This window comes from Plecotus auritus, assembly GCF_963455305.1.
Source record: "Plecotus auritus genome assembly, chromosome: X".
Lineage (NCBI taxonomy): Eukaryota > Metazoa > Chordata > Mammalia > Chiroptera > Vespertilionidae > Plecotus > Plecotus auritus.
Genome location: NC_137784.1, coordinates 46459969 through 46482178, shown reverse-complemented (window position 1 = coordinate 46482178; position 22210 = coordinate 46459969). Strand labels below are relative to the sequence as shown.

Here is a 22210-nt window from a genome sequence, read left to right as displayed (position 1 = left end):
ACAGAAGATCCACCTAGACCAGGGGTGGGCAAACTTTTTGACTCGAGGGCCACAATGGGTTCTTAAACTGGACCAGAGGGCCGGAACAAAAGCATGGATGGAGTGTTTGTGTGAACTAATATAAATTCAAAGTAAAGGAGCGGAGGGGAGAGCAAGAGAACCGGATAGAACAGCTGGATCCGGCCCGCGGGCCGTAGTTTGCCCACGGCTGACCTAGACCCAGCTTATTCTCTTTGTCTGTCTTTTTCTTCATCCTTCACCAGCCCTCCCTCAGGCTCGCTGAACCCTTGGCTGTGCTTGCGCGGCACACAAAACAACAATGAGGTACCATCTCACACCTCTCAGAATGGCTATCATCAACAAATCGACAAATGACAAGTGCTGGAGGAGATGGGGAGAAAAAGGAGCCCTTGTGCACTGATGGTAGGAATGCAGACTGGTGCAGCCACTGTGGAGAACAGTATGGAGTTTCCTCAAAAAACTAAAAATGGAACTTCCAGTAATCCCACTTCTAGGAATATATCCCAAGAAAACAGAAACACCATTCAGAAAGGATATATGCACCCCTATGTTAATAGCAGCACAATTTACAATAGCTAAGATTTGGAAACAGCCTAAATGCCTATCAGCAGATGAGTGTATTACAAAACCGTGGTACATCTACACAATGGAATACTATGCTGCTGTGAAAAAGAATGAATTCTTACCATGGATGGACCCGGAGAGCATTATGTTAAGCGAAATAAGCCAGTCAGAGAAAGATAGATATCACATGATCTCACTCATTTGTTGAATATAATGAACAACATAAATTGATGAACAAAAATAGAACCAGAGTCATAGAAGAATTGAACAGACTGCCCAACCTATGAGGGAAGGTGGGGTGTAAGGAGGTAAGAGATCAACCAATGGACTTGTATGCACGCATATGAGCATAACCAATGGATACAGACAGTGGGGGGGCGGTGATGGCATGTGCTGGGGGGTGAGGGCAGCCAGGGAGAGGTCAGTGGGGGAAAACGGACACTTATGTAATACTTTAAACAATAAACAATTTAAATTAATAAAAAAGAAAAACATAAGGAAAAACCTTCACGACATTAGATTTGACAATGATTTTTTGGATACAAAAGTACAGGTAACAAAAACCCCCATGCTTACTGGAATTTATAAAAATTTTTGAAATCTATAAACCAAAGAAACACTATCAACAGAGTAAAAAGGCAACCTACAGAATGGGAAAATATTTGCAAATTATATATCTGATAAGCAATTAAGATAACTCCTAAAACTTAATAGCAAAAAATAAATAAATAAATAAACAACCTAATTAAAGATGGGAAGAGGACTTGAGAAAATATTTAAACAAAGAATATATACAAATAGCCAATAGGCACATGGAAAGATTCTACACATTACTGATCATTAGGGAAATGCAAATCAAAACAACAGTGAGATACTTCTTCATACCCACTTGTATGGCTACTATAAAAAAAACCACACACACACAGAAAATAAAGTTTGGAAAGGATATGGAGCAATAAGAACACATGTGCACTGTTGTTGGTAATTTAGAATGATACAGCTACTGTGAAAAAGAGCATGGTAGTCCCTCAAAAATTTAAAAATAGAATTAACATATCATTCAGTAATTCCATTCTTTATATACCCCAAATAATTGAAATCATGCCTCAAAGTCATACTTGCACACTGGGTAGAGGGTAAGATGGGTAGTTATTGTTTAATGGGTATTGAATTTCAGTTTTACAAGATAAAAAGAATTGATATAGATGGTAGTGATGGTTGCAAAACATTATGAATGCATTTAATACCACTGAACTGTACACTTAAAATAGTTACTATGGTAAAACTTATTTTGTGCATATTTTACCACAATAAAAAAGTGAAGAAAAAGACTGGACACCCATATTGAACACAAGCTAATGAGAGCTTAATACTCACTGTCCATCCTCTTTTCCAAGATAAGTTTTTTTTTCTCCATATATATCCCTATTTATTTGATGTAAGTTCTACTGTGCTTGTTCAGATCTCTTAGAATTAACCGGCACACATCTAACCCCAGAATACTGTTCATTACATTAATTTCCATAGTTCCATAGTTTTCTCCCATCTAATCTATTTTATTTTCTGGCTTCATTAAGTGACTAAAGCACCCAACATTGTTATACTGTTTCAATGCTGTACTTTAGGCCTTCTGGATACTTTCTCCAAGTCAGTTTCTAACCTTTGTTTTGCATCCCTCACTATAGCAAGCATATCTGCATGTCATGTCAAGCTGTTCCTGTCCAAATATTGCCAGGAACCTGGGCAATCTTACTGCTTTATATAGAGCCCTTCAGAAATGAACCTAGGGAAATATTTTAAAGTGTGATCTTAACAACAGCACTTCCAGAAGATATTCACTGGAAAAAAAAATAATGTCTATAGTAAAGTATAAGAAATGCCACATACTCTATTCCTATCTTTGAGATTCATGATAAACAAAAATAAATCCAAAGTTCTGAGAAACCCTGCAGCAAAGAACACTGTTTGACTATTTTTATGTGACTACTAGTGGCCCGGTGCATGAAATTCTTGCACATTAAAAGGGAAGTAATTAGAGGAAATATTTTAATATTGCTATTGCCCTTTCTCTATAATAGAAGTGTCAGAGATGAAAGAAAATCAATAAAATGTATATGAAAATCTCCTTCCTGTCAGAGTCTGGGGTGTGCTGTGGGACCTAGAGTCAAGTCCCTGCCCACCACACACATGCACTTCGAAAACACAGGAGACCCAGACCCGGCTGGCCCCACCCCCATTGGGTGAGACCCAGACCCAGCCAGCCCCACCCCCGTCAAGCCCCTCCAGGCTGGGGGCATGGCCTGAGGTCTCCCGGCCCGGCACTGGGGTGGGGGGGGGGGGCAGGGGTGAAGTCCCCCGTCAAGCCCGGCCAGATGGGGGGTGCAGCCTGAGGTCCCCTGTCAAGCCCCACCAGATGGGGGGTGTGCCCTGAGGTCCCCCAGCCCTGCACCAGGGTGGGGGGCATGGCCCGAGGTCCCCATCAAGCCCCGTCAGGCGGTGGTGCAGCGTAAGGTCCCTGTCAAGCCCTGCCGGGTGGGGGGTGCAGCCTGAGATCCCCTAGCCTGGCACTGGGGGGGCATGGCATGAGGTCTCCTGGCCCAGCTCCGAGGCAGGGGGCACATCCTGAGGTGCCCCGTCAAGCCCATTGGGCAGGGACTGTAGCATGATGTCCCCCATCAACCCCCAACAGGTGAGGGGTGTGGCCAGAGGTCCCTGTCAAGCCCCAGCAGGCAGGGGGTACAGCCTGAGGTCTCCCGGCCTGGCACTGGAGCGGGGGGGCACCTCCTGAGGTCCCTCATCAAGCCCTCCCAGGTGGGGGGCATGGTCTGAGGTCCCCTGTCAAGACCTGCAGGGTGGGGGTGCAGCCTGAGGTCTCCCAGCCTGGCGCCGGGGCGGGGGGCATGGCCTGAGGTCCCCCATCAAGTCCTGCCAGGCTGCAGGTGGGGGCGCAGCCTGAGGTCCCCTGTCAAGCCCCGCAGGGCGGGGGACATGGCCTGAGGTCCCTCGCCCTGACCAGGTGCCATGCAGCCTCAGGTCCCTGCTGTTCAGTTGTGATGTTATGGTATCCCGGCTAATTTGCATATTCCTCTATTATATAGATAGATGTTTAACTTAGTATTTTGCAAACACAGTCACAAAACACTCTTGCACAAAACACTCATCTGTTCGTACTCACTTTGGGAAATGCTATTGTAGAGATGTCTCTGAGTTGCCCCCCAGGCTCCAGTTTCTAAGTCCTCCCCAGTCTCATGGATCTAGTCCAGGGGTGGGCAAACTTTTTGACTCGAGGGCCACAATGGGTTCTTAAACTGGACCAGAGGGCCGGAACAAAAGCATGGATGGAGTGTTTGTGTGAACTAATATAAATTCAAAGTAAAGGAGCGGAGGGGAGAGCAAGAGAACCCTCCGCTCTTTCGGCTCCGCGGGACAGATAGAACAGCCGAACGGGCCAGTTCCGGCCCGCGGGCCGTAGTTTGCCCACGGCTGATTTGGTCAATTAATTTCATAAGTTAAGGATTCCTCACCCAGGATTCCAAGATGCTCATCTTCCTCCAGCTGTACCTTTTTCTGGAACGTTTCATCTTGGAAGGCTTCATATCGGACTTTCCAGTAAGTGCCCCCAATTCTGCTGGAGCCCTTCTGGAAGAATATATCTGAGCCACTGGCATATAAGAAGACAAATGTCACATGATTAAATTATGTATCAAATAGACTCCCATATCACCCTTGGTCTCATCAAGTTATGGATCTTTATAATTAGGAAAGACCTCAGAGATCATCCATGTTAGCTTCTACCCAGTGAAGATGAAACCACTAACAAATAATATGCAGCTTCTGCTTCAGTCTTTCCAAGGTTAGGGAACTCATTTTCAGAGAAAACAATCCTTCTTACTGTTGGATAGCTTTAATGATTACAGTTATTTTTATAATAGTCTGAAATCTTCTTGCTTGTAAGTTCCAGACACTAGTACTAGTCCTGTGTTCATGCATTCCATAGACTTACATCTATCCTTAATTATCTTTAGGTATTCAAGACTGTTTCTCTCCTTAATAAAGAATATCCTTAATTCCAAAATGAAAACCCACTAACTCAGCAAACCCAGTTAGAGATTCTAGAAGTCATGCTGAAACCCAAGTGCCTATTTTCCTGTTTTCTGCACATTCATTCCATTAGTTTTTCTGCTGAAAAAAATACTTAATTTGCTGGAAAATAAACATTTTCCCAGCAAAAAAAATTAAGCCTCAAGATATTCCCCCAAACTCTCCAAGTCATCTACCAAGTGGCTCTTCTGTGAAAGACCTGGAATCACTGATAGGCCAGTGAATATGCATAATTTAAGGCCTAACAACTGAATGGGGAACTAACCTGCTCTATCTTGCCCAATCTGAGTCATGGATGAAACAAGAGAATTTGAATAAATTCCTCCAAAATGATGGTTATGGAATGGCTATAAGGTAGGTTGCTTCCCCTTCTTCCTACATTTCTGAGTGCTTTCTACACTCCTGTTTAAATGCCTCCTTCAGACTATGAAAAAGAAAAGTAGGTAAATAATGGATAAAATAAAGAAGAGCTGGAGAAATGACATTTCAACTGATCTGGTCCCTCTGGGCCTCCTTTTCTGAATGTGGCTTGGTATTAGAGCAGGAACAACCTCAAACACTGCTAGTTCCCCAAGAGCAAGCTGTCCAGGGGTCAAAAGAATTTGGTTAACAGGTGTGTCATTAACTCCAGTCAGACAATGATTATGACCCCCAAGTGAAAGAGAAATTTCTGACAATGAGTAGTAGTGTTTGGGGCTAAAACCAGGAGTATGGAGAAGAAGCCCACTACCTCTTACCTGCCTGGCTCCCTCAAATTCTTCCCAGTACTCCCATCATAACCCGTTGGGCCATAGTCCCATAGAATCTCATGAGCCTCAATGAAGTACTGCCGCACATTTCCTGTTAGTAGGTTCATAGGAGGGGCCATGGAGCAAGACTTGACATTGTAGAGTGCTTGCATGCCATCTGGAAGAAGAGGAAGAAGATCATGTCTGGTCCTATTTCAACTAACAAGTCTTCTACCCAGACAATCCACCTTTCTCCTTCTCCTAAGGTCTCCCCTTCCACCTTCCAGTAGGCTCTTTACTCCTACCTCCATATAAGCCATTTTCTCTCACTCCTTAAGAACCTGGCTGGAAGAGAGTGAGCCCAAATAGGAATTCAAGTATCTCCTCCTGCTCACCACCACTACCTCATTTACCAGATGTTCATTCCTTTGCAAAAGATTTACATTGTCCAAATACCTGAGAATGAGTCCAAGCCTTATTACTCTCTGTAGGACTTAGGCAAGTCAATTCCTAGATCTAAAATTAAACCCTGTTTTGTAAATGGGGAGAATAGAAAATCTGCCACACTGGGCTGGTGGGAGCATAAAAAAAAAGAGGAGTAAGTAATTTGTAAAGAGGGGCTCTCCCGAAACAATGGGACATCTACACATGGAGATTAAGCTTCAGATTTAGGACTGTCATGAAAATGTAGATTCTAAGTAGTGTCTCCAAAATGTGAAAAATGTTACATTGAGGTATAGTGGTAATTGATGATATTGCCTTATATTATAGAGGTCATTCAGATCATTATCTCATTTGAGACTCATAACATCCCAAGGAGATCTGAAATTATAAATTAGAAATCTGAGATATAAAAGAGGATGCTGAAAAGATATTCATTTTTTTTTATTTTTCTTTATTGATTAAGGTCTTACATATGTGTCCAGTACATAGGCCAGGACCTGTGCCAGGTTCTTTACATATGTTATTTCCTTCAATCCTCATAACCACCTTGTGAAACAGACATTTTAAAATATGTTTTTAAAATTGATTTCAGAGGGAGGATGGGAGGGAGAGAGTGAGAGGGAGGGAGAGAAAGAGAGAGAGAGAGAGAGAGAGAGAGAGAGAGAGAGAGAGAGAGAGAGAGAGAGAGAAACATCAATGATTAGAGAGCATCATTGATCAGCTGCTTCCTGCATGCCTTCTATTGGGGATGGAGCCCACAACCCAGGCATGTGTCCTGACCAGTAATTGAACCAAGACCTCCAGGTTCATGGGGTGACAGTCAACTACTGAGCAACACCGGCCGGGCTAAACAAACTTTTAATATCCCCTTTTGTACTTGAAAAAAATCTAAGGATCAGACAGGTTAAGTAACTTGCCCAAGATAATACAGCTAGTCAGTGATAGAGCTGAGACTTAAGCTCTTATCTTTTAACTGCAAGTTTAAGTGCTCATTTTTCTTCTTATATCCACTAGTTTGGTCTAAACATTCTCCTAGTCTTTAAGATTCAAAATTACATTATCTCTCTAATATCCCATTACACCTTCATAAGGTAGAAATCATTACTGCAATAATCAGATAAGGGAACAGAAGCTCAGAGAAGTGACATTACTTACCAAAGCTAACTAAGCAACTGGTGGAACAGGTTTTGAATCCAGGCCTGTCTGGATCTAAAGCCCCTGCTTGTTCTACTATTGTGCTACATTCCTAACTTCAATCTGGATTCATACTCATTTACTCAGGCACTTTTGGAACCAAGCCAAACCCTGGATGACAGAGCATGGGTAACTGGCCCCTATTAGGAAAAAAAACACCACCCCAGACTCATTATCTTACCAGTCTATAACTCCTCCCTTATTCAAATCCATTTTCACATACTCACATATCACTTACCTGACATCCATCTAATTTACTATATATCAAATAATTCTAGAAAGTGAGTGCTGAAGAGGCACTTAGAGACTATTTAGACCAAATCTCCCATTTTATAAATGTTGCAAATGAGGCCTAGAAATGGAAAGGGACTTTCCCAAAGTTATTACAGTGAGTTTTTCATAGAGCTGAGACAACCACTGAAATCATCTAATCACTTATCTACTGCTCTTTCCATTGCCTCATATGTTCCTCCTCTCTGATGGTCCTCAATGCACTGTGCCATTACTTCAACCATTCTCCCTCTGAAAACCAAACCTTCTACCCCTATTTCTGTTGGGTCCCAACTAGGGTGTCATCACCTGCCCACAATACTCCATGGTTTCCTGCAGAAACCTTATAATTTTAAAACTAATCTTTCCTTTACTCCCTGTTCAATCATCTGCAAGACCTCCAGGTATTAATTCCTTAGGACTTTGAGGGGGGAAAATGACACTTAACAATCCCTTAACAGATGAAGAAGATGAAACCCAGAGAGATGTGCCTGAGGTCACCCTGCAAGTTAATGTCTGAGTCAGGAAAGAATGTGGGTGCCAGAATTCTAGTCTAGTGTTTCATCCTTTATTCCTGACTGTCTCACCTTAAAAATCTCTCTTATGGCTCCAGACCTGAAGCCCAGGCTCTTGATGACCATACTGCCCCGTTCATCCCATACTTCAAGGGTCAGAGATGCTGGGTCTCACCTTGCAAGTGACTATTTACTTGACAGCTAATTAACCAGATGCCAAGTTTCTGAGGCACCATCTCAGCAGTCACAAAGGTGGCTGGAAATATGTGAGCCACATCAGTGCGGTGGCCCCGGATGGTTAGCATCTGTCCATGGAAGTAAGCTGTGTGGACATCCACTTCATTGCCCATGCCAAACAAGTGCCAAGCCACACGCTTCTGTACACACATGTTCATCTCTGGTAAGTTCCCAAATACAAAGCCATTGATTGCTGAAAAAGAAAATCCAAAGAAAAATATCAGAGTTAGGAAAAAACAGCCCAATAGGAAAAGCCTTACCATCTGACAATAATATAAAGTAACATTTAGATGAGGTTTTATTTTTTTAATTAAATTTATTAGGGTGACATTGGTTTCATATAGGTTTCAAGTATACATTTCTAGGATACAAGATCTGCATATTGCATTGTGTGCCCACTACCCAAAGTCAGATCATCTTCTGTCACCATATATTTGGTCCCCTTTACCCTTTACTACTCCTCAACTCTCTTCCCTCTGGTAACTACCATAGTGTTGTCTGTCTGGGTATCTTAGTTTCAATTTTATATTCTACATAATGAATTAAATCATATGGTTCTTAGCTTTTTATGATTGACTTATTTTGCTTAGTGTAATATTCTCAAGGTCCATCCATGTTGTCACAAATGGCAGTATTTCATCTCTTCTTATGGCTGAGTAGTATTCCATAGTATATATGGTACATATAGATGAGGTTTTAAAGAGCACACTGTGCTAACAATATGCATTATATTATTTAAATCTTAGAAACAATCCTAGGAAATAGGCAAGTATCAATGGTCTCATGAGAAAAAAATGAGAAAAACCAAGGCTCAGAGAGGTAAAGTTGCTCTCTCCCAAGGCAAGTGGTAGAGTCAAGGTTCCAACCCAGCAACTCAAGGAATGTGGTTTATTTTGTAAGCTATTCTTTCCTTCTAGGCCAATTTTCTTCTAAAAGTTCCATAAGACGATTGTTAAGCTAGCTAACTAATTACCATGTTTATTATAAGCAATTGGTACAAAACCAAGAGAAATCTGAGCTGTCTAAGCCATCCCTTAAATCTTTGATCTGAGTTTTCACTTTCCCTTGGGACATCCTAGCTTTGGTAAGTAAGCCAAAGGTAAGTAAGCTACTCCCTTAATTAACCAAAAGCAAAAGTAACTTGTTTCTCTTCCTAAAAATAACTTCTCTGCCCATACCTCAGGGCTTTGGTGCCTTTAGTTAATTTTATATTTAATTAAGATGATAGGTTCCCCATAGGCAACCATTTTTTTTCACAAAGTGGTTAATTCGTATAGCTTGCATCCTTTTTAGAACAAAGAAATGTTAAATAATTATATCAGTAAACAACCCTCATCAAAGTGACTGAACTATAGCATATGAGTTTGGAATCGACACCATGGGCTATTCCACAATGAGGAAGCAAGGTACTTAATGGCAAGAGCACATTATGCAGTCAGACAGATTAGGGTTGGAATTCTAGCTGTGCCATTTATCTGTTGTGTAATCCTCAGTTTTCTCATAGGTAAAAACAAGGTAAAGCTACCTACTGCTCCTGGTCCTTCAAATGCTTAAAAATGATCAGATATTTGAAATGACCTTTCATCACAGTCTACTGTCACAGTGTGGCCACTGCTTCCCAGCTCACCATGCATCCTATTACTTTCTTGAAAGGCCTCATCTTCTTTGTCCACTGAGACAGGGTCTGAGCAGTAAGTGGCAATGTTCTCATTGATATGCCAGCTAAGATTCTCATCTATCACACTGAAGAGCAGGAAGAAAGAATTGTCCACATCTTGCCGCCGAGGAGGGGAGTTCCTATCCAGGGTTCCTAGTACAAGTAAGAAAGGTGTCATTGAGAACCTCCTATCATTAGCAACAGTAAACTGCAAGGAGTACTCATAAGAAAGAAATAAGAAGAGAGGAAGTCGTAAGAGTCTGTCAGCGACAGAAAAGCAGATGGAGACTTCTTCAACCAGGGCCTTAAAATGACCACACTCTTGCAACACCTAGGTCTTCAGGCCTGACTATACCTTAAACATACCCTGTTTCCAACCACTTTCACAATCCTTCCCAAATCTTGATAGATACACTTCCAATCCTATCCAAACTTAAACTCTTACCACATATGTTTATATGACCTGAGTCCCATAGTTACTAATTCAAGTTTTTTAAGTGATTACAAAAACATTTTTAAAGTAGAAAGGTGTTTTTTTGTTAGAAAAAGAAGGTAATAAAATAGAAAAAAAAGGAATAGTGAAAGGGGAGTTTGCCATTGTCTATTCCTGCTGATAAACATTGGTTCTGAATTATCACTCCTCAGGCTGCTGCTTAATATATAGGTAGTTCAACAATATCACTGTTTTCTATAGATATCCCAAATTGCATCTCATTGCTCACTCTTGGGGCCTATACCTCTTTTACAGGTGATAAGGGGTCCAATGAGGCCAGTTGCAATATCTCGTGGAGCATCTACATGAGAATGGTAGATCCAGGTGAGGCATGCTGGGTCAGCATCAGTGGGTGCATGGCTTTCTGGAATGGTCCAGTTGTAGATATGGTTGCCTCCCGGGGGAACAGAGTCATCAGCTTTCAACTGACCAGAAGAGCCATCTGGGTAGAGGGAGCCTAGAAAATGAAATTGCACATCTCAGTCCCAGGTTGAGTGAGACAGAACCTGGAAGATTTACAAGTGAAGAGAAGGCTGACATATGAGACATCTAGGTCCAGTCTTGTGGAAAAGGTAAAGTTCTAAGGTCCAGCACAGTGTTCCTCAAAACCTGAGGAGGGCACAGATTCAGGTGATATCTAGCCAAAGAACCCCAAGTCTCACATCAACAAAGGGTAGAGATGTGGCAGCCTCTGAGGAAGAAACTATGGCCACAAAAACTTCTCCACAGCCTGGTCTAGTAGTGCCCTAGTGCAAAACCAGGGGTATGGAAGCATGGGAGGAGACATAATTCCCTCCCTTCAAGCACTCACTTTGAAAAACAATCACAGAATTTCATTTTAAAGGCAACTTAATGATCAGTTGGCCCACTTCCCCATTTTATGGAAGAGAAAACTGAGGAAAAATAACTTGCCAATGGTCATACAGAGAGAATTAGTGGCCAAGTCAGGAGCTTCTGACTTCTTTCTCTATTCCCCACAGTCACTTTTGTGTCTGTATTATAGGCCACTGGGCCTGGGATAGTGAGAGATATAAATAAGTAAAGTGAACTCTTTTTTTCTTGTTAATCCTCACCTGAGGATATTTTCCCAATGATTTTTATTTTTTTTTATTTATTTTTTATTTTTTATTTTTAAATATATTTTATTGATTTTTCACAGAGAGGAAGGAAGAGGGACAGAGAATTAGAAACATCGATGAGAGAGAAACATCGATCAGCTGCCTCCTGCACACCCCCCACTAGGGATGTGCCCGCAACCAAGTTACGTGCCCCTGACCGGAATCGAACCTGGGACCCCCCAGTCCCCAGGCCGACGCTCTATCCACTGAGCCAAACCGGTTTTGGCTTCCCAATGATTTTTAGAGAGAGACTGGAAGGGAGGGAGAGAGGGAATGGAGAGAGAGAGAGAGAGAGAGAGAGAGAGAAAGAGAGAGACATCAATGTGAGAGAGACACATTGATTGGTTGCCTCCCGCATGTGCAGGGGATAGAGCCTGCAACCAAGGTACATGCTCTTGATGGAAAGTGAACCCAGGAGCTTTCAGTCCATAGGCCGATGCTCAATCCATTGATACAAACCAGCTAGGGCTGAATTAACTCTTAAGGAGGAAAAACGGCCTTTTGGAAGACTGTGACCCTAGAATAATGCTCCCTTATATTCAGACCACATTCTTCTCTTTTCAAAGCACAGATATTTTATGGAAATGTCATTTAAGTAATTCTTCCTGATAAAAGGCAGATTTTTACATTTAAAAATTTTTTCAATTACAGTTGACATTCAATGATATGTTAGTTTCAAGTGTACAGTATAGTGGTTAGACATTTATATAACTTACATAGTGATTCCCCCTGCGATATTTACAGTACCCACCTGACACCATACAGAGTTATTACAATACTAGAGGCCTGGTGCACGAAATTCATGCATGCATGGGGGCGGGGATCCCCTCAGCCCAGCCTGTACCCTCTCCAATCCAGGACCCCTCGGAGGATGTCTGACTGCTGGTTTAGGCCCGATTGGGCCTAAACCAACAATCGGACATCCCTCTCACAATTCGGGACCACTGGCTCCTAACTGCTTATCTGCCTGCCTGCCTGATCACCCCTAAATGCACCCCCTGTTGGCCTGGTCGCCCCATGCAGCCCTCTGTTCAGTCGTTTGGTCATCCCTCAATAACGCCCTTGCTAGCCTGGTTGCCCCACACAGCCCGCTGCTCAGTCATATGGTCATCCTTCACTAATCCTCCTCCTGGCCTGGTCACCCCACACAGCCTGTTTGGTCGTCCGTTCAGTTGTTTTGGTTGTGATGGTCACTTAGGCTTTTAGATATATAGATTATTGGCTATATTCCCTGTACTGTACTTTACATCCTTGTGACTATTTTGTAATTTCAAATTTGTACTTCTTAATCCCTGCAATCTTTTCACCCAGTTCCCCCAAACACCCTCCCATCTGGCAACCATCAGTTTGTTTTCTGTATCTATCAAAAAAAAAAGAAACAAACTCATTGATAAAGGGAAGATTGAATCTCCACATTTCTTTTTTTTTTTTTTAAATATATTTTATTGATTTTTTTACAGAGAGGAAGAGAGAGGGATAGAGAGTTAGAAACATCAATGAGAGAGAAACATCGATCAGCTGCCTCCTGCACACCTCCCACTGGGGATGTGCCCGCAACCAAGTTACATGCCCTTGACTGGAATCGAACCTGGGACCTTTCAGTCCACAGGCTGACACTCTATCCACTGAGCCAAACCGGTTTCAGCTGAATCTCCACATTTCTAATGAAGAATACAAGGCCAAGAGAGGGAAAATGACTTGCCCAAAGTCACACACATGAATAGCAGAACTGATAACAGTATCCACTCATGCTTACTCTGAGAAGAGTCCCTGCTTCCTGAGATCAATAAGGGAGAAAAGACTGTCCTTGTTTCCAACTCTTCTCTTTCATATGGTAGAGAAGGAAAAGTGATAGTTGTTATGTGCAGGAGAAAGGAAGGGTGGGCTGGTTTACCTTCTGAGTCCTTCTCATAGAAAACGCCATGGGGGTGGATGGTATAGGGACGAGTGGCAAAATTCTTCAGGTGGATAAGGACGACATCTCCCACCTCAGCCTGCAGCACTGGCCCCAGAAAACCCATCCAGGTAGGCTGGGCCATTTCATGCATGTATGAGCTGTCACTGTATCTTTTGTAGATGGTCTTCTTGTAGCTGCTCCCTATCCGGTTCTTGTCAGACTTTAGGAAGCTGGAAGCTACTCTGGGGGGAAAAAAGTCACAATTTTCCACAATTTTCCAACCTCTGGAGGGTTATTTTCCAGATGAGGCTGACAAAAAAGTGTCCATCTTTGTTTAGGGCAAAACAAGAGGAAATTGGAAGTACTAATCAAAACATGAAAGCTTTAAGTTAGTTTAATTGTTTGACAATGGGAAGTATTAAGTGAAAGCATATGAAATTCCTGATATTTGAACACTTTTAACATGCCAAAAAAGGCAATTTCACATGTTTCAATCTAATATCCTATATAATAAAAGGCTAATACGCAAATTGTTCCCTCAGCCAGGAGTTTGACCAGGGGCAGGGCTGGTGGCCAACTGCCCGTGGCCCCTCCCCCAAGCCAGTGCTGCCCCCGATCACCCCCCCACACCCTGATTAGGGGCAGGGCTGGCCGGCCAACTGCCCACAGCCCCTCCCCCTGGCTGGCCCGGCCCCATCAGCCCCAGGCCTCTAGCATAGTAATAAGGAAGCAATCAAGGATTGGTTATTTTTAAGTAATCAACTCCCTACCTCTGTTGTCTAATTTAGCATTGACCTGCTATGTATGAGAGGTTTTATAAAGTAGTGGTCAAGTGCTTAAACTCTGGAGCTGGGATGGTTCAATTAAATGCCGATATTGCCATTTCCAAATCTGTGGACTTTGGCCAAGTTACTTAACTTCTCTGTGTACAATTTTCCCATCTGTAAAAAGGAGATAATCACAGTACCAACCTTGGACAGGTGTTGTTGGTGACTAAAATAATTAAAATACATAAAGAGCTTAGGACAGTGCTTGGAAAATAGTAAAAGCTTAATAGATATTAACTATTACTTCAAACTATTGTAGATGGGCGTTATCCCTCAAGGATAATTTTAAAACAAAGACTCTGTGACTTCAAAACTAGATTGATAGAAAGATGGTTTGTCATAAAAGACAGCTGTTTTTCTTACTCTAATTCTTCCCAGAGAGCTCTGAGGTGTTACAGCTAACTTTGGAAAACTCTGAGGCTTTGGGGAGACAAAATGATTCATTATCAGAAAAGATTCTTTGATACCCTCATTAGTTTTTTAAAATATATATTTGTGAAGCATCTGCAAGGCTCTAAAATCAAGAAAGGTTAATCCTGTGCTAACTGTGAGAGGCAAAATGGTGAGAAGAATATCATTTTTTTTTGCACCCACATTACCCAGGTTAAAATCCTAGCTCTTCCATTTACTAGCTGTGGGACTTGAGCAACTTACTTGATATCCCTGACCCTCAGCTTTCTTGTCTAAAAGATGAGGATATTCAGACTCACCTCCTAGAGCTTTTGTAAGAATTAGATGAGACTAAGTATGTAAATTTCTAGTATGATCTTATGTAAGTGATAGCTATTACTGTTCTTTCTTTGATGCTGATACCTTATTTTTGTCATTTTTACATATCTGAAATTAGTACAGTTCTATTGGAATATGGGCGATTAGTTCCACATACACATATTACAAACACTGTGTATATTTCATGTTTCTTTCCTTTTTTTAAAAAAGCTAAACAACTGTTATTAAAACAGCATTGTGGGCATCATCTTAACTAACATCAAGGGAATATGGAATTACCATCAGGACCTAAAAATGCTGAGGCACCTCAGTGTGAAAAAGCAGACTCCATATAGAATGCTGGCTCTTGAGTCAACTAGCCTATTCTCAGCAAACATGCCACTAGGTGTATGGTTCAAAGATATCAGGAACTGCTGCTACCACACCTGGGAAAAGGTCCTCAAGAGGTTACCTTCTGATCTCAAGGGTGCTCCCCCCACTCCAGCTCTAATTTCACAAGAGATTAAACCTACGTGTCACTGTCCAGAGGCTGGTTCATGATGACATTTCTTCCCTTGGGAGCATAGTTCCACTGCACGTCCTGGATGCCCAGGTAGTAGACTCGAGTAGCCCCATCAGTCAGTTGGGGCCACAAGGGTTGGATGAACAGCAGAGCCCAGAGGAGATGGCCTGGCTCCATGGCCCACATTACTCTGGGAAACAGGCAAGTGAATAGCTGCTGGTATGCAAGAAAGAGAACAAAGGGGCTTTGCATGTGTCTGAAAAACTAAAGAGGCAAGAGTCAGATGGAGCGACTGAGAAAGCAAGAATGAATTCCCCAGAATCTATACCTTATCTGATTACTTTCAGTTCAACAAGTGTTCAATGATCTGTACACATTGAACTTTGGAGGGCAAAGTTAAACAGTCACTTATATGGATAATTATGCATCACTTCCTTCAGAAGAGAAATCTGGATCTAGTTCTTTCAGCTGTGCAGAAGTAAGAATTATTCTGGCACAAGAATCAGGAAACAGGAACCAAAAACCTGATTGTGCCACTGACTCACTCAGTACCTGAATCAAGTCACTAATTCTCCCTATGCCTTTGTTTTCATTGCTGCCACTTTCCATCCCCTATGAATTGTATTTAAAAACAAATGAGAATTCATCAAAAGACATTTTCTAGAAAATTAATAGACCCAAGATGGAAACAACCAAAATGTATATGAACACTAGAATAGATGAGTAAATTGCATTTTATTTATACAATGGAATTTTACATAACAATGATAATGAACAAACTACAATTACACTTGAAAATGTAGATGCCTCTCATGAGCATAATGTTGCAGAAATAAATCAGACAAAGAATACTTACTCTATTATTTCATTCATATAAAGTACAAAATCAAGCAAAATTAATATATGCTGCTAGAAACCAACATATCATTTGCCCTTGAGGTAGGGATCAGTGACTGGGAAGATGAGGAATGCTTTTAAGTAATGTTCTGTTCCTTGATCTACATACTGGTTACATGAGTGTGTTCAGTTTGTGAAAATATATAGAGTTATAAACTTAGCATTCACATGCTTTACTGCATGTGAATGACAAAAAGTAAAAAATAAAACAAATGAGAATATATAAGGGAAATATTAATTTATCAAAATGTTCTCTGCTGGTTCTCTGCTATGCATAAACTCATTTCATGGGTCCAATCATGAATCAGTCAGAATTAAGCTTCCAGCCTCTCATTCCAGTACACCAGCCAGGACATTAGACTTCTTGGGGCTATAGTCAAACTTAGAAACACAGACAACATAACATAAATACACATATACATATACTTGTATACACATAGGCACATTCAACCTTATCTAAAAGCAGAGCTGTACACACTTGCATCCATATATAGAAATACACTGTCACACAGAGCCTTTGTCATTTTCATAATAATAATAAATCAATATTTATTGTACATGCATAGCATGCCAGAAGCTTTTATAAATATTTTACATAGATTAAATCATTTAATCTTCACAACCACACTATGAAAAAGATGTAATTATAATCCACATATTGCAGAAGGAAAAACTGCAGAACAGAAGTGTAAAGTAATTTTCCCAAGGTCACCTAGTTATCAGTAGATTTGGGTTGTGAGTCCAGGAAGTATGGCTCTAGTGTCTATGTTCTTAATCACCATACCATACTACCTTCCACAAAACATACTTGTAAAATCACATGAATATACACAGAGAACATGTATTTGTCCATAACTATAAAGATATCGGGGAAAACCCCATATACCCTAAAACATGCAATCACATGTAATTGTGATCACTTCTAGAAACAGACACATACTCACATAGGCAAATATATATATTTAATCAAGATCATTCACAATGATGATAATAATGATGGTAGTTACCATTCATTGGGTTCAATGGAAGATTTAACACTTGCAACATGAACCTCCTTCAAATTTCTTTCTCAGGGACGTGTCAGTAAGGCTGTTGTACCTTAAACTTGCTTACCTAAGTAGAAAACTATCCCAGGTAAGAATTTCACAATTGGAGATACACATGGTAAACTTGGAAATATTCCCAGAAGAGACTGGTACATTATCTTCAGCATACAATGAATAAGCATTCAAAGGTGGTGACTAATGACCAAAAGAGCTAGACAATAGAACCTGGAAAAAAAGTGCTACCTAGCATTTGTCTACTACATTCCACTTTACAGTATGCTTTTCACATCTGCCATCTTATTTAATTCCCAAACTTTTGAGAGATAAGGATTGTCTTCCCCATTTGGCATCCAGGGTACAGGCTTTGGGATCAGACTATTTAAACAAATCCTGACTCCACTTTTCCTAGCTGTGTGACTTGATAAACTGATTCACTTCTCTAGCTATAGTACTTTAATTTTTGAAATGGAATTAATACTAGTAGTTACACCTCAAGTAGTGTGAGGATTAAATGTATTAAGATATGTAGGTACATAGAACATAAATATATGGTCAAGTGTACAAGTAATTAATCAAAAAGTATAAGTGGTTATTATTATTACAGATGAGGAAATAGGTTTAGAAATGAAATTTACCAGCATGCCAAAGATTTAACATTTTATGGATAACCACAACACATACACACTCAAAAGTTCTCATACACATTAATACATACTAAGCATACAGGCACATATATATGGCTGAGATCAGTCTCTTTGGAAGAAATATTATCTAATGAAAGGAAACAGAACTTTTGAGTCATATTAACTTAATTTGGAGTACTGTTTTCAGTTGTGTTTGAAAGGGAGACTTAATAGGCACCTGATAAATTGAGTAGACACCTGGTAAATATTAGCTTTCTTTCTTTCTAGTCACTGGCTTTTTTATTCCCAAACTGTATTTGTTGTTGCTATTTTTAAATTTTGATTTTATCATATATTATTAAAACAGAAGAAAGAAAAAAACACAAAATTATTTTGTAATCATTTATATATTTCATGATAAAATTGAAAGATTTCAGATCCTAGAAAAAATATATTCTACTTCTGGATGCATCATTTATTAGTTGTTTGGCATTGAGCAAGTCACCTAATTTTCTGAGCCTTAGTTTCCTCATTTAGTTAATAAAGATAATCTCTGCTTTGATCTTCTCGTTAGTTTACTATGAACATCAAATGAAATGAAGGATGAGAAAGTCCTATGTAAATTTTTCACTTGGGAAGGCTACTTTCTCTCAGTTGAGCCCACAAGAGGAAGTCTTAGAGAAAGGCTAGACTGAGGACAAAAAATAAAAAGAAAAGGTAAGAGGACAAATGAAATAGGTAAAATGAGCGATAATCCTGTGAGAAAGTAAAAACAGAGAAGGCAGAAGAAAGAGGGAGAGGGAGGGAGGAAGGGAGGGAGGTAAGGAGACAGAGAGAGAAAGAGAGGAGAGAGGGAGAGAGAGAGAGAGAGAGAGAGAGAGAGAGAGAGAGAGAGAGAGAGAGAGAGAGAATATGAAGTTCTGCTTTACTTGGAATTAGACATACTATAGTTAATATACACTGAGATTAGGAGATTAGCCCTGGAGAAGGTAAACTAACAACAATTCAAGCCTCCCCTACCTTTACCTTACCTTCCTGTCATCCAAACATCACCTGGGCCTGGCCAGCATCATCCATGACAATTTGCATCACTGTTTTCCCTATAATTTGTTATCCCTTTAATATGATAATGCTCTTTTCTCTCCTTTCATCTCCCTTTCTGAGTTGGGTTAGACTGAGATGGACAGGCTCATACTAAACAAAGAATCACTCAACTGAACACTGGTATGCTGAACTATCTTTTGGGTCCTGTCTCTAATCTCCATTCATTTTGGTCCTCTGCTTTCTTAGTGCTTTTGGCTCTTTCTTCACCTTGTGACTCAAAATACATTCCAAGTGGGGAGTTTCTCACCTTTGTTGGTTATAGGCCTTTCTTTACTAGGAGGGAAACTAGAGTGTTAAAAGCCCCACATGGTTCCAGATAATACAAGTAAAATGTATGTTATTCTTTAATCAGTATCATTGCATCCTAGTATGAAAGAGGTGATGAAATTGAGACCTAGAGAGGAAGGGACTCACCTGAAATCCTGGAAGCTAGTGCTGGAACCTAACACTTCTGACCCTCCATCCTAGGAATCATGTTCAGCATATTATAACCATATCATCCCTGGGACAATATGATTTTACCACTATTTTCCACTTGTATTAATGAGATTGCTTTATTTCTATAGACTTTGGTTGTGGTATCATAGAAAGCATACTAATTTGAAATCAGAAGACCTGAATTCAAATTCTATCTCTTGCCTGTAATGGTGACCTCTGAAAAAGTCACTTTCATCTATTTGAGTCTCACTTTTTTTTATCAAAAATGGGATGATATTTATTTCACAATATTTTTGAGGCTCAAAAATTAGATATTTGAAACCCAAGCAAGGAGTTGAATGCAATAGATGTTCAGTAAAAAATTGAAAGCATCATAGATTCATATATCCATAAAGACCTTTAGAAACTATATTTTTCAACCCCTTGATGTGACATACAGAAAACTGAGGCCAGGGTGGTAAAAGGGTTTACTCAAAGTCAAGCAGCCAGTTACTGACAAAGCCAGAATTTGAACCCATGTTTTCAAAAATATTTCTGCTAATTAGACCCTAAGTGTGCGAAGCAATTTATATTTTAAGCTAACAGCTTAGTTCACCTATCATTTATTTGCTTACTCTAAGTGAATTTGGATCTAAAAATATGAAACCAAATTGATGTTTTTAAGGGTTTGAACCCCTTATTTATGTAGTCCTCAGATACATCACTTCAACAAACCCCTCAGCCTGTAAAATGGGAAATCAGCACATTATTTCAAAAGAAAAATTACTAGTAACTGCTTTCTACAACTCCAGGATTGTATCTGAAGCAGTAAGGCCAGTGTGGTCCTGTATGTACATTTTGGAGGGAGGAACAAAAGAAGCCTATTGTTCACTTTAACTTCCATGCACACTCAGCCAAGCTTTCTCTAACTTTTCAGCAACTGAATTTCTCTCCCAGTGGCCCGGGACTCCCCTAAACTCAGATGAATAAATGTTTTAACAAAGAAAGAAAGGTGAGATAGGACTTGAAGAGAGGAAAGAAAGCTTACCTTTGTTAGGGAAAACCCTTCTGTATTCATGTCAGCAGCCTAGTGATGCTGCACTGCAGACCCCAGCGTGAATCTGCCAGCTCTGCTCAGTCAGTATCCTGGGTTACAGGGCCTTTCTCATAAATTAAGTCCAGGGCTCCAATCTGGCTAGCGTTACTGGGGTGGGGTGAATAGAGGCGGGGGTAGAGCTGGCTACTGTCCTTTCCAGAAACTAAACTACTGGAATGTCTTGTTCTAGTCTGGTTTGGTACAAAACCCAGGATGGTTCTTTAACCATATCCGGGTGTTTTTCAAATCCTGGTGAGGATCTCAGGAGGAATTACAAAGGGGTGGGCTGCATTTCTGTTATCATGAATTGCTAGTTGGCCTTTGCTGAGAGGGGGAGGAGAATACACTGCCAGTGTAGTCAAAGCTCACAGATTCCAACAACTGCATTTATTAAATGAGGTCCTTTGTAACTGTTATTGGTTTAGGAAGAGCCCTCTTCTACCACAAATTGTTTTCTTCTTGCTATGAAGCAGTTATTAGCCCTGCCTGTTACCCTGAGGCCATGGTTGCTTAGTAAGAAAGAAATATAAAACTGGCAATAAAAAAAGAACTTTCTACATACCAGGCCCTATGTTAACCACTTTGCATGCATCTTCTAATTTAAATATCCTGATACCCTGTGAAATGGACACTAATTCTATTTACTTTACAACTAAAAAATATAGACTCTAAGAGAGAAGGTAACTTGTTCAAAGTCACACAATTAGGAAGTAAAAGAAGGAATTTTACTGGGTCTGTCTAGATTCTTAGCCACCACACTACCACACTGCTGCTTAGGGGAGGAAACAGAAAGCCTTTTTGAGATGAGGGAAGTGACTTCACAATTACTGAGTTCCCGCCACTGCTATATATTTTTATGAGTATTACCTCTGTTTCTGCCATTTCTAGCAGCTCCTAGAGTGAAACCCCAGGACTGTATTAAAAATAGGTTCCATAGAGGAGACTGGATACAACTAGAAAATAGCCTAGATTAATATATGTCAGCATCCTAAAAACAAAGAAGATCCAGAAGAATTGGAAATATTAAATTAAAAAAATAGCAAAATGGGCCCTAAAATTTCCTTGTTTCCAATATCAAGTGACTTACGTTCAAGCACCACTTGCTCTGGCAGTAATCAGCTATGTTGGTTTGACCCAGATTCTTCTCTGAGCCTCAGTTATTCTATTTGTATGAGGGCCTTGAGCTAGCTACAGACCCTCACAGCTCTGTAAATTTATATATCCAGCATTCCATCAAGAAGGCACATTCTTGATATTAAAAGTGGAAGAGAAAGAGGTTTTAAAGTTACAAAATATAAGGAAAGAATGAGTACAAAGTAAAAAAAGAAAATATGAACTACATGCCCCTTTTGCAAGAGCTGCATCTACCCACCAGACCCACATATAGAAAGGAGATAGGTATAATGGCGGTTCTATCGCCTAGTATCCTTACTTTATGATGAGGAGATCTTGGCTCAGAGCAGATACTGTCCTCTAGGCAGGCTCAACACATTTTGTTTTCTGGATTTAAAATGTCAAGGGCAGGGTCCAGGGAGGAGGACTTTCAAAGAATGAGCTAGTGGGGCAAAGTCTGAGTCATAAACCATTAGAGGTGTTTAAAGGTTCCTAGACACTTAGGAACTGCCCCACAAACTGCAGCCCAGGCTAAACCAAGTAGAAGCATTGATAGAGAGAAGGGAGAAGCCACCAGCCTCGGATCTCTCAGAAATGTTCAATGATTGAGGGAAGGT

At 40.6% G+C, this 22210-nt stretch overlaps 1 protein-coding gene across 4 annotated transcripts in view; it reads right to left on the bottom strand.

The window, feature by feature from the left end:
- The window catches only part of HEPH (hephaestin), a 142790-nt gene extending 122227 nt beyond the window's left edge, over positions 1-20563 (bottom strand). Inside the window, exons 1-8 of one of the 4 annotated variants that reach the window (XM_080652618.1) lie at positions 20433-20563; positions 15308-15510; positions 13237-13481; positions 10469-10681; positions 9702-9884; positions 8013-8267; positions 5424-5592; positions 4110-4246 (exon numbers count right to left, since the gene is read on the bottom strand). In XM_080652618.1, coding sequence (XP_080508744.1) covers positions 4110-4246; positions 5424-5592; positions 8013-8267; positions 9702-9884; positions 10469-10681; positions 13237-13481; positions 15308-15510; positions 20433-20462 — 1435 coding nt within the window. In that variant the 5' untranslated portion in view covers positions 20463-20563. Of the gene's footprint in view, positions 1-4109; positions 4247-5423; positions 5593-8012; positions 8268-9701; positions 9885-10468; positions 10682-13236; positions 13482-15307; positions 15514-20432 lie in introns of all 4 variants that reach the window. The other 3 variants (XM_080652617.1, XM_080652619.1, XM_080652620.1) reach the window with 3 other exon arrangements.
- Between the last annotated feature and the right edge of the window lie 1647 nt (positions 20564-22210).